Genomic DNA, 19,031 nt, shown 5'->3' on the forward strand with positions numbered 1-19,031 from the left:
ATTATAAATATAAAAGTACGTCTGTCTGTCTGTCTGTATAAATCGCGGAATAGAATTTGGCATGAAGTTAGTTTGTATCGCGACGACAGACATTAGTTATATTTGAAACTAGCTGTATCCGCGACTTCTTCCGCGTGGAAATTAACTTTATTTTTCTAAAATAAAGCTCGCTTAAGTTACTCCTTATTACATCAGCTACCTGCCAAAAAAAGTCCCGTCAAAATCGGTCCAGCCATTTCAGAGATTAGCCAGAATAAACAGACAGACAGACAAAAATTGTAAAAAATGTTATTTTGGTGTATATACCGTATTATTTATTTATATACATGTAGTAGGTAACGGTTATTTCAATATTACATACAGACACTCCAATTTTATTTATATGTATAGATTATAAAAAAAAGTCGCTGTTGAAAGTTAGTTTTTTTATAGCATAAACGAGGTTGCAGCTCTGCTGATGGTAAGTGATTACCGCCGCCTATGAGCATCTGCAACACCTGACAAATAGCAAGTGCGCGGCCGGCCTAATTTTTCCAATAAATTCAAATTCAAAATTCAAATTCAAATTCAATTCAAAAATTTAACAAAATACCGAATGTTAAGAATTGTTTTGTTAAATTGTTATATTGCTAGGAATTTGAATATTAAATTGAATTATCAGGTATTATGTAGTTTTTATTACGATTATATATGTTTTGATAATGACTTGAGTTAAAAAACGATAATATCTTAATGTAAAACTTTAATCAAATGTCTGATTTTCTGGTTATTAATGTCACCAGTTTTTTTTAATAAAATTTAAATAAGCCTTATAAATTCGTTAATTGTTATTATTAATGGATATAGTATATTTTTTTTTTAATGTAATGAACCAGTTTTTCGAAATTGACGTAAAATGTGATATATTGTATGTGAATTCAAGGAATTATAATGTAATATATAGTTATTTTGAATCCTTGAATAATAAATAATTAAATTATTAACCTCAAAAGCAGGATTTCATTCATATCGGTGCTCGTAATTCTATTGCAAATACTTAAGTATCTATTTTGAAATAAAAGCACCGTTGTTTCGAGATATAATTTCTGCCAAGAAGAACTGACAGTAGATTAGGAAAATATATCAAACTAGCTGTGCCAGCGGTTTTACCTGAGGGAAATTTATAGCCTATATATTATTCAGATGTATAAGTTATATTACTGTAAAGTTTCATCAAAATCCGTTCAGTAGGTTTTGCATGAAAGAGTAATAAACATCCATACTCACAAACTTTCGTATTTTATATATTTACTAGCTGCTCGCCCCGGTTTGACATGGGTGTATATGTATTATATATACAACCATCCTCTAGAATCACTCTATTTATTAAAAAAAACGGCATCAAAATCCGTTGTGTAGTTTTAAAGATTTAAGCATACATAAGGACGGGCAGAGAGCGACAGCGACTTTATTTTATACTATGTAATGATATAATCAATATAAATATTATAAACTCGAAATAAATATTTTTTATTGAAATTTAACACAGCTAGTATTGAATATTATTATCTCCATTCAATATCATCAATTGAAAAATTGTACGAGAATTTTTTGTGACGTCCCAGATGTCGTTTATTTCACTATTATCACTTCCAGTATTCCAACAATTTTTTTTTAACTTCGAGATCTTAACAATATATAATGGTGATAATGCAATCAAAAGTAAGCCTTATTCCTCCAATTATAAGAAACAAAATTTGTTGACCATCTTCTCATCATCTTCCGCAGTCTAAGAGCCATCCTTGTCAACCTTTGACATATTTATTTAATATACAACATTGAAGTATATTGGCATTGAAATCTCAGTCACAATTTCAATTTGCATATTTCATTAATGAGATTTACTTGTATTCTGGTCTTTATGGCTGAGGTAATAAGGCATATTGATTGCAGATAGTCGGTAGGTGTCCGATTTATTTTAAATATTGATATTAGCATAGGTATCCACTTGAAACCATACGTACAAAGTGGTCAATTTGTGTGTATAAAAACGGAATTCTTTGTGTAATCATCACAATTGGCTGTTTATTCATCTGAATTTTTCTGCTTAGTTTTTAATTGTACGTTTAACTAATTGACCTTTACGCTTTTTCAGGTTACTGCAGATTAAAAAACGGTGCATCGTGAAATATCATTTATTGAATGATTAATTGCAAACTCTCAATGTTTTTTTTGTAATAAAAATCTTGAATATTTCCTAATCACTGGTATAATCAATACAAATAATACCGTAAAATAATTGTGTTATATGCAGAAATAATTATCTAAATTTGACGACCTCGGTGGCCTAGCGGTCAAGCACACTGCTTTATGACCGATGGTCGCGGGTTTGATTTCTCGCACGGCACAAACATTTGTATTCATGATTGTTTGTATCGGTCTGGGTGTTCTATGTATAATATGTATGTATTTACAAAAAAAAAAATATCTATGTATATATCTAGTACCCATAACACAAGCTCTAGCTAGCTTAACTTGGGTCTAGATGGCTCTGTGTGAATTGTCCTGAGATTATTATTATTATTAGTGTTTTGTATTATTATTGATTTGTTTCAGTATTGGAAAAATGGTATTAATATTTCTGTGCTTTTGAATATTCGGTATTCTATTTAAATACAAATTTATTTATACAGTATCTCGAAAAATACAATTAAATTATCTATTATCTCGAACAACCTATAAATAAAATATAATAATTATGTACATAAGTTTTTTTTTCTTAAATAAATTGTTAATGGGCACTCTTTTTATTTTCCTTTCCTTTCTCCAGTCTAATGTGTCACAAATATTTGGAGCGTCTCAATATCAAAAAAAGAGCAACACACAAGTTTCTTGCTCATTCTTCTTGTGATGAATCTGTATTCCGAATGAGTGGTAGAATCAAAATATGACTATTCAAAAGTGCTTGTAATGAGTTTATTTGAATAAAGATTATTACTATTTCTATTTCTATTTCTATCACATCCACTATTGTACTGACGGTGGTCACTGGATATTTTCAAAACCCTGACCATTTTAAGAAATAAAAAGAAAAATGTAGATTGAATCTGTTTTCTTAAGTACTTAAAAGTGGGCACAGATAACAAAATATATAACATGAACCTGGATGGATGGAAAGGGAGAAGACGACTGAAAAAAAGATAAATGGATTGTGTGAAAGATAATATGTATAAAAGGAGAGTAAGCTCAGATATGACGGCCGGTAGAAATCAGTGGAAGAGAATGACATACTGCGCTGACCACAAAGAATGGGATAAAGGCAAGTCAATGATGGAGTAAGATTTCTGCTTGTGCGTAAGTTCTGCCTGGTTATAAGTATGATTTGAGTATTGTATAATTTTTTATACAGTTTTATATACTGTTAACAAATGTTTGTACCAAATTATTTGTTAATACTATTAAATATATATTAAAAAAATTAATGTTAACGACAAATTTATATAAATTAAAACCGAATAGATAATTTTACATAATATATGTTCTGTCCCTAAAGGTTAACGGGTATCCATAATTATATGTAGATTAAATTAAAAAGATTACAATGTTGAGGCGATTTTTAATGACATGTCATGAAGGTCAACGAGATATCCGTAATACTTGAGGTCCGATGATTTTGTAACACTAACTTATAAGTTATAAGGGTTTCATAAGACATATCAAATATTGCGCTTCTGTGACAATGATTTTTTTATTTACGAAATAAATAATAATGTGTTTTATTTCGTAGTCGATAAAGTTGTAACTTCATTATTGGTTACTATATTATTAGTTATTAATGTGATCATTAGGTATATGCAATATTTCATAGATATATAATTTAAATCATTAACGAGCTGTTTACAGCAATTTTGTCTATATGTTCTTCCGAAGTCTTCATTCCATCTAAAGTATTGCGAGAAATAAATTAACTATTGATTTTGAAAACGAAATTTCGAAATTGACTCTAAGTTCAAAGATTTTATAGAAATTTTCAATTACACATGTGAGTATTGTAATTGTATGTGTAATAAATAAAAATAATTTGAATGTATTATTTGTATTTATGAGTGTAAGTAGTACATAAAAAAAAATAACCGGTATCCTTTAATATGTTTTTATTTAATTTTGATTAGTATTTAATTACATAGACTAGACTATACTTCTTTTGAATGATTTTGGAAAGCGAAGTGAAAATAAGTAATAATTAATTAATTAATTATTGTCTATAGGCTAACTAGTAAATTTTTGTCTCTATTTTATTTAATTGTCTGATATTAAATATATATTTTGACTTTAAATTTTATTATAAAATGTTTTATTTAATTTAATTACATTATAATATTAAGTATAAATTTATATTATAAATTAGTCGGACCTATTTTTAATGAAATTCTTTACGTAGTATAAAATAAAGTCCCTTCAGCTGATCGTTTAGATCTTTTATACTACGCAACGGATTTTAATGCAGTTTTTTGCAATAGATAGAGTGATTTGACAGGAAGGTTTATATGTGTAATACTTGTACACCGATAAGAAGTCGGGGTAGCTAGTTCAATATAAAATTAACTTAAATCGGCAATAATTCTCCGTGGCCACAGATGATATAACCGTGCAAGTATTTATTAATATTTTTCGCTTCAATTGCCCGCGAGTTTTTGTCGGATTGCAGATGCGCGAGTTATGACGTCATCGCGCCATCTTCATCAGTGAAACTGACCGTAGGACCTTGAACTACTTACCACGTTAAATATAACTGCAAAGCTATTTATAGTACACGTTTTGGCAAATATGGTTTTGTTATAAAAAAAGAAGGTTTTCACCGTGAGAAAACATTATATAACACTATAAAATTAAAGTCGCTGTCGCTGTCTGTCCGTCCCTATGTATGCTTTAATATTTAAAACCCTTCAAAACCCTTAAAAATCTTTTACCCAACGGATTTTGAAGCGGATTTTTTATAAATAGATAGAGTGATTCAAGAGTAAGGTTTATATGTATAATACATGTACATCTGGGTGAAGCCGGGGTGGGTAGCTAGTATAGTGTAAGCGCCATCCGAGTGACTAGTATTGACAATCATAAATAATATGTTGTTTGAAGTGTAAGTTCGTTTTTTTTATCGATATATCAAGTTTATAAGTCAACTCGTATTCTTCATAAACATCAGTTAATTTCTTGCTTGAACAGTATTTTTACCTATTGTGTAGTAAAAAATCCTTGTTATAGCTGTAAGACTGTCAAAATAACGTAAACAAAATAATAATATATAAAAGGTAGAAGATACGGTAATTTTCTTTATTTTACTTATAAATAATAACCGGGTCAGATTTAAGAAAAGTATCTAAGCTATCTATCTATCCTATATAGATAGATATACATAGATAAGATAGTGATCATATGTATTTATATCCTATCTACATATCTACTGGTTTACCATCACAACCTATTATCATTTCAATATTGGCTATTTAAAATATTCAAAACCTTTGTTTAAAACTCCTTTTTACGAAAATTGCGAAAACGGAGGAGTATGTAATTTCGCAGATTTATGGTTTATATAGAGAAGGAGTGCAGAATAATAATATTTTTGTATAAAAATACATTAAACGAAAACAATAAAAAAAAATTATAGACTATCCATGTATTTGACATACATATAAGTATAGTCTTTGACAATAGAAGCCTAATTATATTCAAACTTATAATTTTAATTAATTCTTGAATTAATTATATTGAAATTCGACCATTTTCGAAGGGCGAAAACCACCACTATTTTAATATATATATATATATATACTAGAAGCTAGTATATATATATATTAAACCAGTATTTTGTCGCAAGTTCTCGCGACTTCGTCCTCTTGGAATTTTAGTTTATTTTTCTAAAATAAACTTAGCTAAGTTACTCCATATTACATCAGCCAAAAAAGAGAGAGATTAGTCGGAACAAGCAGACAGACAGACAGACAAAAATTGTAAAAAATGTTATTTTGATGTATGTACCGTATTTATATTCGTATGCATATAGTAAAAAACGGTTATTTCGATATTACAAACAGACACTCCAATTTTATTTATATATATGTATATATGTGTATATATATAACACGCTGACCAGGGGACTCCTAATCGGCTTAATGTAAGTTTTTCATCTCTGTAACATATTGTATACCTACATCACCAAATTGAGGATATTTTATATATGTAGATGAGATTGGAATTTAAATACAGACACATAAACTCATTTCTAATGTCAAATCGCCCACAAGTTACAGATCCTTCAACGTATGACATCACAGTATACTTAAATTAGAAAACTTGTCTTCAACATAAATGGTATTCTGACAGATGAATAAAATCGTAATTAAAAATCAACGCTGTAGCTTCGCCGCAGCAATATAATAATAATAATAATCATCATCTCAGGACAATTCACACAGCGCCATCTAGACCCAAGTTAAGCTAGCTAAAGCTTGTATTATTGGTACTAGATAACTGATACAAATACATAGATGTTTTTTTTTTCGTAAATACATACATATTATACATAGAAAATACCCAGACCAATGCAAACAATCTTAAATTAATAGGACAATAAATAGGACTTGTAGGGACTGGTCTGCTCTAATTACTACGACATATTTAATCTTATTGTATATTTATATTTCACCCAAATATTCTTCGACTTAAAAATGTAAAGTTACAACGATCATTTAAAAGAGCAACATACAAGTTTCTTGCTCATTCTTCTTGTGATGAATCTGCGTTCCGAAAGAGTGGTAGAATAAAAAAATATGACTATTCAAAAGTGCTTCTATTGAGTTTATTTGAACAAAGATTATTTCTATTTCTATCATTAAACTAGCTGAATCTGCGAAGTTCGTTCCGCCTCAAAATTAAATATGTCAAAGATTTTTTGAAGTTTACCTACATACGCAATAAATTTCTTAATGTACCTAGTTTGACAGGTATCGGCAGTTTGTATGGAAAAATACAATTGTTATTTTTACTATTTTACATGATATTTCTTCATATTTTCTCACCGTTTAAAACTTCCCTGGACTTCCACGAATATTTTAAGACTAAAATTAGCCAAATCGGTTCAGTCGTTCTCAAGTTTTAGCGAGACTAACGAACAGCAATAAATTTATATATATACATTTAATTTAATTTAATTAATTATAAAAATCATTATGTAAATTTAGTGTGGTTACTAGCCAATGATATGGTCTAGCTGATTTCCATTTGTCTCACACCTGACAAGCTTAGTCATAGCACAGATAACATAATATTACATAGTCATAGGCGTGTTTTGTAATTTATTACGAAATGTCAAGTTTACTACTCACCAGATGATTTTTGAAATGTTAAACGTAGGATGAAATTTGAATTTGTTTTGAGTAGTGTTGAAAATTTTAATGCACATAGTATGTAATTTTAGTAATTCTTTATAAACATTGTCTAAATATAAAGTGGTTCCTAACAAACAAATGAAGTCATTTACGTACGAAATGTTTTATTCACATTTTTATTCTTCTAAGTATTTTGATAATTCGCTATCGTTCACTGAATGCACCATTTTTTAATTTAATCATTATCCTGATTATCTTTAGTCATAGATGATTAAATTTTATAATAATTTTCTTTCGTAAATTTTTAAATAAATATTCTATTCTAAAAAAAGCAATTCTCCGATTAAATATAGAATTTTTCTAATGGTAAAAAATATATAAAAAGAACTACCAAAGCCAACTCTTTGGTAGTTCTTTTTATATATTTTTGTGTTTTATATTTAGACGTTCTGTTTTTTTATACCCATTATTTTCTAATGTCAGGTCTTTACGTTTGCTGTCAAGCTGAATGAATATACTCATATTGTACCTCACTCAGGAACGTGTCTCATGTTAAACCAGCCTAATATAGTCCTCTGTCATTAATAGTATTAATGGTATATTTATTTTTATGTATGAACTATTTAACTTAGTATTTTTTTATTGGGGTTTGGGCTGTTCACTTTTTTATTTTTATATTGGTGTTAAGACCTGTAACACTGTGACCTGTATAGACCGATTGTGCTCGCCCTTTTCTAAGTTCATTAACTAGACCCGTGAGGGACAAGAATTGAAGGATATTCTTAGGAGCGATGTTTTATCTCCTCAGGATAGAGTGTGTACTTTCCAAAGGTGATATTCCGTTTATGCAAGAGTTGGCTACAACCACATAGGATATGTAGTGGCATATCCTCTTCTGCTTGGCAAAATCTACAGATTGATCTGACTTAGTATCGTATCATATTATATTAATTATCATATTACCTATCTGTTTCAACAGCCAACAATATCCAGAAGCGGAGTGCAAACATGTAGAAATTTGGTAAATTGACGACGCAAGAAAAATAGTCGAGTAGAAAGAAAAGTAGTCTTTTGTTTTTTCTTTCTTGACAGCCTCGGTGGTAGATTTAGCATACCGCTTTACTTCTGATGGTCGCGGGTTCGATTCCTCGCACGGTGCAAACACTTGTATTCATGAGTATAATTATTTGTATCCGTCTGAGTGTATTATGTAAGTATTTACAAAAAAATATCTAAGTATTTATATCAGTTGTCACTAGACAACTGATCCATAATACAAGCTCTGCTTACCATGGGACTAGATGACGCTGTGTCATTTGTTCAGGTTTATTTATTTACTAGCTTTTGCCCGCGGCTTCGCTCGCGTTAATTTCTCCCCTTACCCCTAAGGGCATAAATTAACGGAATTTATCAAAGTCCTTTCTTAGCGGATGCCTACGTCATAACATCTACCTGCCAAATTTCAGCCCGATCCGTCCAGTGGTGTGGGCTGTGCGTTGATAGATCAATATGTCGGTCACGTTTGAGTTATATATATTTAGATTTGTACTGCCTATAAGCAGTTCAGTATGAAAGTATGATAAAATTATAAATTACAGGTAAGTCTGATGTTAGAAATATCTTACTGTAGTGAACAAAATATCTGCCAATCAAAATTTCATAACGTATGTAAAACCGCAACCTGTCTTGCGACATTTTCTATAACTGGTACAGTCGTGTGCATAACAATGCAATATTACTAATATTATAAACGAAAAACTTTGTGAGTATGGATGAGGATGTTTGTTACTCTTTCACGCAAAAACTACTGAACGGATTTTGATGAAACTTTACTATTATATAGATTGTACATCAGAATAACACATAGGCTATAATTTAATAAGATATTATGTAAATTGGGTAAAATATAATGATAAATGTTAAGTAAGTGTGATACAGACGAATTCGCTCGGAAAACCTAATAGAAAATAATTTAAAACATATATATTTATCTATTACATAGTATTTACAAAAAAATATCTAAGTATTTATATCACTTGTCTACTATCCATAATACAAGCTCTGCTTATCATGGGACTAGATGACGCTGTGTCCTTTGTTCAGGTTTATTTATTTACTAGCTTTTGCCCGCGGCTTCGCTCGCGTTACAATTACAGCTATATTGTATATAAATATATATATTATAAATATAAAACACTAAACATATATAATTAATATTATATAATTATATTTGTTGGAAACTCCAAAAAAATAGCTATAAAACCTCTTCAATTATTTATTTCATAATTTTTAAATACAGAACGCTGTGTTCTCAAGATATCGATTGTCATTTGTTTTTAGGTTCTTCAATATATTTGATACACTGCTAATTACATCGACATTTTAATAAATATATATATAATTACAATTGAATCATCATATTTGGTGTTTTATAATTATTTACAACGAATACATCGACGCATCTCGTTGAGATTTACACGAAATTCATCTTGTCAACTGTCTCGAATAATGAATTGTTACAATTTCTGGTTATAATAAAATTAAAAGGTATTAATAGAGACATAACAGTCTACAATACATAGGGGGCTGTAAATTCACCCTCTCTGCTATTCTGTTATAGCCTTCATCAGTACATCTATACATTTATACATCTGTACATATAAATAAAATTGGAGTGTCTGTTTGTAATATTAAAATAACCGTTTTTTACTACATGCATATGAATATATATACCAAGATAACATTTTTTATAATTTTTATCTGTCTGCCTGTCGGTCTGTTTGTTCCGGCTAATCTCTGAAATGGCTGGACGGATTTTGACGGGATTTTTTTGGCAGGTAGTTGATGCAATAAGGAGTAATTTAGGCTACATTTATTTTAGATTTTGTTTAATTTTAGAAAAAAAAGGATAAAAATAAATTCCACGCGAACGACAGCGAACGACGCGGGGACAACTAGGTAGTTATTACAATAAAATTCAACATTAATTTGATATCAATATTCATTTCTGAACACGCGCAATGCTCTATTCACAATGAAATAATTTTTTTTCATTCTATCAACTCAATGATTCTTTATGTGATGATTGAGACATAAAATTTTTATGGAATGCACAACAGGATGTTCTAAATGAGTAATGGATAGATTCCAAGATAAGAATGCTATATGTTGATTTAGTAATAGAAAAAATCTAACAACTTAACATGACTAGTTTTTCTTGTTGTCGTGATTATGAGGACGAAGTCACAGGTGGAAATTAGTTGTTTAATTATGATGTTAATAACTAGCTATTACCCGCGATGTCGGCTGTATGAGCTGAATACAATATTCATCCGGAATAATAACATATTAACATATTATTATATAATTACAATTACATAATATACTGAGAATATTTTCCCACAACTTTAAACAACGTTTTTTCATGCGACTTACTTGATTTTTTTTCAATAAAGAATATTACTGAATGGGGAATGAGATTTAGATTGTTTATTAAGGAAATATATTTTTCATGGTTTAATTTCTACGTCTATACGAAATTTCATACTAGCTGGCCCGCGTAACTTTGTCTGAATCAGAATAATTTGACATTTATGATATTATATTTCGCCAATTTCACATAATATATTTTTAACTTAAAGTCTATGTGATATTCTGATGGATAAGCTAAACTACTGTAAAGTTTCATCAAAATCTGTACAGTAATTTTTGCATGAAAGAGTAACAAACATTCATTTATCTATTCATAAATAATAAATATATAAATAATAATCTATTCTATTAATATATATTCTATTATACATAAATAATAATCTATTCACAAATTTTCGTATTTATAATATTAGTAAGATATGTAGCAATACACTTGAGTGCTCGACAGTGCTGTCTAGTCAAACAAAGAGGACAACACAAAGCTATCTGTAGTCACATCTCACATTGTCTGGTGATGGTGCGCCGTAACACGACAACACGCTTACACATTGCGTTTGGGAAAAGACAAACAAACAGAACCAATATGTCTTCTTTACAGATCCTCAATCATGCTTGGGAGTTTTCCCACAAAGTTGGGGAATTCTGTGGCGATGTGGGGAAATTTGGGAAATATATTTGGGGATTTTTCCCAAATTTTGGTCAAAATAGTCTCAAATGAAAATACAATTACATATCTCCAATCATGCTCGATTGGGAGTTTTTCCCACAAAGTCGGCGGATTCTGCGGCGATGTGGGAAAATTTGAAATACTTGGGAAATTTGTTCCCAAAATTTTGGTTAAAATAGTCTCAAATTAAAATACAATTGAAAGGCGTCAATAGAGGTTTAAACTACTAGAATACATGTTATAGAAATGTTGTTGTATTAAAAAGAAACTCTGAGAGCTTGTATATTAGACGATCTTTGTTTTTATGTAAAACTATCAGGAAATTCTTTTGTGGATACAGCCTCCGCCTCATGCAGGGTCCGATATGCAATATAGTCCAGGATATAACCAATACAGGGTGGTCCAATTGCGTTGTATTTATATATAAACATTGAAATACATAAAATAAATTTAAAAAAACTGTTCTTAAACAATATTATTGTTGGATTCCGCTACCATTAGCATGTGTGAGACCACAACTATTCTGTACGCTAAACTGACCACCACTACTGGAAGCGTTACGACCTTTTTCTACTACTGATCAAATTCCGATCGTTGTTGAGTTTACATCCATAATGCGATACGTGTTTCGGCTCTGTTCATCTTAGGCATCATCAGGCACTGAATAGAGTTCGGATGCCTAGTGTTGACTGTTCGGCGAGTCAAAATCGATTAAGCAATGAAACTCAATATAACAAAGCCATACTTTAGAAGTTTTTGAGCAAATGGGCAAAAGTAAGATGGTCAACTGGCAACACCGAAGAAAAGACTTGTTCGTGTAAAACATAGAGAAGTCAAACACAACCATGTGCGATACTATAGTAATCGGTATGCCATTTGTAGAAACGATGCATAAAGGTATATAATGTTAGGAATCTTAGCAAACAATTTGTAGGAACATATATAGTAATTTGCCTTCAATTTGCAATGGAAATATCAAACGATTTATCTGCTTGAACAGATATATTTATGTTAGGTTATGCTTGCGACTAAGTTCGAACGACTAGAATTGAACAGGATGGATTCAAATATATTCCTTCTCAATCATAAATGTTTTTTCATATACTAGAAATGGAAAAATAGAAAATAAAGATAGAATATAATAGAAAATAAATAGAAGAATAACATAAAATCTAACGGTTTACCAGGTGGTAAGTGGTAAATATCATCTATAATAATAATAATATATATATATATTTTTTTTTTTTCTCCACAAAATCATACATAATATAGAGTGCTGTACAGCCTTTGAGGCATGTAAAATTCAATGCAAAAACACAGATTTGTGGAGAACTGGTGCCTGTACTAGGTATCCGAAGAACCTGTATCACGGGTCACCAGGTCACTAGATCTTACATGCTAAAGTTTATATGTAGGTACATTAGATGAAGGATACGGCTATTATATTTAAAGATACAAAGAATATTATGTAAAGAAAGGACAATATATGAACAATACATCACGTTATCATGTGATGTCCGTGATACCACACGTTGCCATTCATGAAGACTACGGCGTAAATCGTCAGGGAGGTATCCGTCTAGTTTAGTACACCGTCTTACTTCCAATGGTCGCGGGTTCGATTTCCCGCACGGTACAAAATTTTGTATGATAACTTATATCAGTCTGGGTATATTCTTGCAAACGTACCCAAGACTTTATAAAATGTCAGTAAAAACTACGTACAATGATTGGTTAAGCTGTTAAAGTGAAAAAGAATGATAAATAAACAAAGTGAACGAAACTTTTGTATTGATGACCTCGGTGGTCTAGCAGTCTAGCACACCGCTTTACGACCAATTCTCGCGGGTTCGATTCCTCGCAAACATTTTGTATTCATGAGTATGATTGTTTGTATCGGTTATATATTTACGAAAAAAATGTATCAGCTATCTAGTACCCATAACACAAGCTTTAGCTAGCTTAACTTGGGTCTAGATGGCGCTGTGTGAATTGTCCTGAGATTATTATTATTATTAGGATTTACTAGTTCGGATCAAGGTTTTAATGTAGGCAGTATAAATACCAACTAACTTGCAGATGACGTGTCCTTACTGTATCCTGCATTTATAAAGTTTTTATGATGGATGTTGCAATTAAAATTGCGTATTTCATTAATTTTGACCGACATTTTGTATTTAATGGTCGTAATTTTATTGATGAAGATGTTTCCTGCCCATTGGATGATCAACCTTGAGTAATTTACGCTCTATATAAAAATAATAATGACTTAGAATGTCCACAAATAAATCAATGCAAATTTTTATTAGAATAGAATAAAAAATCTCTATAGATATGAACATATAAAATAAGTATTTTTTTTATACTACAGCTCTTACGGAGAGCTGTCCTCTAACAAGCAGAACGAGTAAGAAACTTGCGTGTTGCTCTTTTAAATAATTGTTGTAACTTTATATATTTACTAGCTACTCACCCCGGCTTCGCACGGGTGTACATGTATTATATATATGAACCTTCCTCTAGAATCACACTACCTATTAAAAAAATCGCTTCAATATCCGTTGCGTAGTTTTAAAGATTTAAGCATACATAGGGATAGACGTGGCAGCGACTTTATTTTATACTATGTAATGATAATGAAGTTGAAATATGTGAATACAAATTACCAATTAGCACTAATTCTTTAGAGTCAAAATCAATAATAAATACACAATCAACTGGTCAAGTAACTAAATATACAGTATATATAATAATAATAATCTCAGGACAATTCACACAGCGCCATCTAGACCCAAGTTAAGCTAGCTAATGCTTGTGTTATGGGTACTAGACAACAGATACAAATACATAGATATTTTTATTTCGTAAATACATACATATTATACATACAAAACAGCCAGTCCGACACAAAGAATCATACTCATGAATACAAATGTTTGTGCCATGCGAGGAATCGAACCTGCGACTATAGATCGTAAAGCGGTGTGCTAAACCGCTACACCACCAAGGTCGTCGTCATTACAGAAATAGTATCAAGATTTTTATTTTATTTTAATATTTTATTATTTTATCGCCATTCAGATATCGATCGATTAATTTAAAGCACAATGGGAGGATATTGGTCGTAAAATAGAGTGTAACTGTATTCCTTTTTTTATAAAGATCCATTGATTACTATGAGCCTATATATATAACTATATGCAATACTTTAAAGTCATTATATTTGATTGGAATTTCTATATATGTTCATAATATAGTAGGTAATATAATTTATAATACAGTATTGCAATATATTTTATTAATTACTAATAATAATAATTTTTATTTTGCATCCTATATTTACAATAGAAATTGTTCACTGGTACCTAATCTAAGTAGAAACTTTTATTTTAGGTACTATTATATTTGTATTTATTACTATAAGCACAAACGTTATTGTTTTAAAACTGTGTTAATATTTATTTATTTTCTTTTATTAATGTGTATTTTTTAAATACATAATACATGACCCAAAAAAACGTCTATTTACTATAAATAGAAAAAAATGTATATCATATATTATAAATATTATTTTTACATAGAATAACGCAAAAACGTTCTCGCTGCCGCTTAAGAAAATCGCTCCCGCTGTCGCTTAGAACTTAGACGCTTAGATCTTTTAAACTACGCAATTGATTTTAATGCAGTTTTCAGCAATCGATAGAGTGGAAAGTTTGTATATACATAGTCGTGCTTTATATCAACACTAGTAACCTGATTTCATATGGTTGCTGTTTAAATAATAATGTCCAGTAGTATGTAGTGACTAATAATTATATGATTATTTTTTTTTTATTTTTATTTATTTATTCTTTATTGCACTTTTAAAAATTGTACAATTTAGCGAGCTTAATGTCATATGGCATTGTCTACCAGTTAACCATTAGGTAAGAACAGAAAGCTGTTGATGGGCAGTGGTGGTAAAGAACCAACCTATAATTTTACAATTTTTATATATATATATATATATATATTATTTAAATTGCAACCATAGTTTACTAGTGTTGATATAAAACATGTCTAGCAGTCAATAAAAAGCACACTCCGCTAAAAAGTCGACTGACGAAATAAAACATATAAAAGTTATATATTACTAAATTATTTCGTAATAATATTTTACTATAAATGTTACATACATACGTCAATAATCATGATTCAATATTAGCAAAACCTGTTTCTATTGGTTTTAATTTTCAATAGAGATACGTAAAATGTTTAATCGATTACTTCACACTACTGTAACATAATGTTTTCTTTATTAATTTTATGTATTTTTATGCATAATTTAGAATGCTTAGGGTGTACATGTATAATACATATAAACCTTCCTCATGAATCACTCGTATCTATTAAAATTACCACGTCAAAATCCGTTGCGTAATTTTAAAGATTTAAGCATACATACGGACGGACAGACAGCGACAGCGACTTTTTTTTTAATCTATGTAATATGTAGTAAATCATTACATAGTATAAAATAACGTCACTATCGCAGTCTGTTGCTATGTATGCTTAAATCTTTAAAACTACGCAACGGATTTTGAAGCGGTTTTTTTTAAAAAGATAGAGTGATTCTAGAGGAAGATTTATATGTATTATACATGTACGCCGTTCAAAGCCGGGGCGAGTAGTATATACTATAAGTGGAAAATGTCATACTATTGCGTCCGCGTAAAAAAATTTCTTAAAGAGGGGTACAAAGTTTGAAGTATTAATATTATGAATTTTATAAATAAATAAAACTTTATTTATACAAAATTAACTACCTGTTTACATTCGCAGTGTCGTGTTGTTTTCACGTAATGAGATATGATAAGCATCATAGATCAATCTAGAGGCCAACAAGGAATTCCTCTTGTATTTTAGTCTATCTGCGTTAGTTAACTCCTCAAGTTAACTTCAGGTTGTGGATGTGAACTGTGTCAATGTCACATCAACTTCCTAAGTTTTGTTAGAGATGTGTGACATCGTCATCTGAGTCAATATTTTTATTCAATACTAGTGGACCCACGACTTCGTCCGCGTGGAATTTAACTTTATTTTTTCTAAAATAAAAGTAGTCTAAGTTACTCCTTATTACATAAGCTACCTGCCAACAAAAGTCCCGTCAAAATTGGTCTAGCCATTTCAGAGATTAGCCGGAACAAACAGACAGACTGACAAAAATTGAAAAAAATGTTATTTTGGTGTATGTACAGTATTTTTTTTTTTTTTTAATAATAATATGATTTATTTATTTCTCCTCACAAACATAATGGCAACAATACATGTAGTATTTTTTATATTAAAATACTTAAATTTATTATTTTATGTATTTATATTCATATGAATGTAGAAAAAAACAGTTATTTCAATGTTACAAACAGTCACTCCAATTTTATTTATATGTATAGATGTATAGATTAGGAACGCTGTAAATTTTTTTATGGATATAACTTTATTTATGTAACTGTCTTTATTTGAGAAGAACAATAAAGATTTTTTTCATATAATTTTTTTCGTAGATATTTTTATGAACTGAAATAATAATTATATTATAACTCAGAACAACTCATAGATATGCGTTGCGATGATACGCCATCTAGTCATAAGCTAAGCAGAGCTTGTGTTATTGGTAATACAAGCTCTCCTTATTTTGGGATTAGATGGCGCTGTGTAAATTGCTCAGGGTTACATTTATTTCAAAAGATATTTTATCTTCTCTTCTTTTATTTGATAAAAGAAGATAATATTCAACCATACGGATCTTAGCCAAAAGTAAGAGTTTGTCAAGAAGAATGCGTGGTTAATTATTATTACTAACATTTGTCAAAATAATGTATTTTTTACACATCTTACTAGTATTATAAACGCGAAAGTTTGTGAGTATCCATGTATGTTTGTTACTCTTTCACGCGAAAACTACTAAACGGATATTAATGAAACTTTACAGTAATATAGCTTATAATTAGAATAACACATAGGCTATTTATTTTTATTAATTAATAAGATATTATCTAAACTGGGCGAAATATAATGGTAAATGTCAAGTAATGTAGAAATAGAAATTATTTATAGATATTTAAAAAAAAATTATTTTGAAGTGAAAACTAAAGTTAAACTGAGTTAAACGAATTAACAACAAGTGCAGTTCTGCAGCGACCGGTCAACTGCCTAACCTTTCCACGGCCTTCGGTTGCAACATGCGCGCGCGCATCTCTTAGCCTCATTCAATCACAATAATATATAATTTTGTCAGCTGTATATTTAATCTTAATTACTATATTTTGTGCAATTAGGTATAATGATCTATAATAGTCATTTATCTTTATTAGATAATTAGGTTGAACCATTTATAATTTCAATAATGAATTATTATGGAATGGTAATAAAAAATGCATTTTAACTTTTTTTTTATTTGTCTGAGTACATTTGCGATTAGTCTCAGGACTATAAGCGAATATATTCTGTGATGCTATCATGTAGAGTGACTTCCCATTGGAAACTTTATTAAGTAAAAGAATCTTTTCAAAATTGTGAAATTCATCGCAATTTTCATTAAATGATAGTAACCATCAGTAACAATAAACATACAATTAAAATTATATATGACCTATATAAATTATGATAATATTTCATTATATTTAGACTGACATTTTTATTATTTTATCATCTGTTCATTTTTATACTCTATGTTATATTGTATTCTTTTTATAGTGGTATAATTAACTTCTCCAATTATTTCTATATATTGATATGTATATATAAAATATTAGCTCACCATGTTTCCTTGGGCTGTACTATCACATACACTGCATATTCACTACACTAGACGCGGCTACTTCTGCGCGCGTGTCGATCCGTATTGACCTGCGCGTGCGCATCTCACATACAATATATAGCTTCGTACGCTATAGTTTTAGGCTTAAAGTTCTGTGTATCCTGAAAGTTTCACAAGTTATTTTTTTCGGACTACTCCAATGCTATTGGCCGCAGCTGGCCTTTACAGCTTCACCGGACGATAGAGGGCGAGTGCAGATGGCAAACTAAATTTACAAAGCGCCATGTAGTCCCAAGCTAAGCAGAGCTTATATTATTGGTACTAGACAGATGATATAAATGCATATGTAGAAAACAATCATACTCATGAATACAAATGTTGGAACCGTGCGAGGAATCAAATCCCCGACCATTGGAAGTAAGTCGGTGTGCTAAACCGACCGACTCCAGTCGGTCAAGGACTAATATTTATTAAAAAGCTATATTTCTTTTGAAATAAAAGACAATATTCTTCATGTTGTTTTCTTTCTAAAAAATATGAATAGCATTACTGAAAATAAATTTTTTTTCGGATTACTCTAATGCTGTTGGCCGCAGCGCCGTTTACAGCTTCACCGGATGATAGGGGTGAGTGCAGATGGCACACCAAACCCGCGGAAGGACTTATAGAACGGCTGAACGCCAACTCCCGCCTGACGGATACGACTTTAGTCTGGGGCATCGCTAGGGGTTCGAACCTCGGCCGCCGTAACTTCGATCTCCGT

General features: G+C 30.2%; 1 protein-coding gene across 1 annotated transcript in view; it reads right to left on the reverse strand.

The window, feature by feature from the left end:
- The window catches only part of LOC131854332 (basic proline-rich protein), a 42,380-nt gene extending 24,038 nt beyond the window's left edge, over positions 1-18,342 (reverse strand). The window contains exon 1 of the mRNA XM_059205440.1: positions 18,269-18,342. Within this exon, the coding sequence (XP_059061423.1) occupies positions 18,269-18,271 (3 nt within the window). The 5' untranslated portion in view covers positions 18,272-18,342. The remainder of the gene's footprint in view (positions 1-18,268) is intronic.
- Between the last annotated feature and the right edge of the window lie 689 nt (positions 18,343-19,031).

Source organism: Achroia grisella, unplaced genomic scaffold, assembly GCF_030625045.1.
Source record: "Achroia grisella isolate CSIRO2021 unplaced genomic scaffold, CSIRO_AGI_Agris_v1 utg976, whole genome shotgun sequence".
Lineage (NCBI taxonomy): Eukaryota > Metazoa > Arthropoda > Insecta > Lepidoptera > Pyralidae > Achroia > Achroia grisella.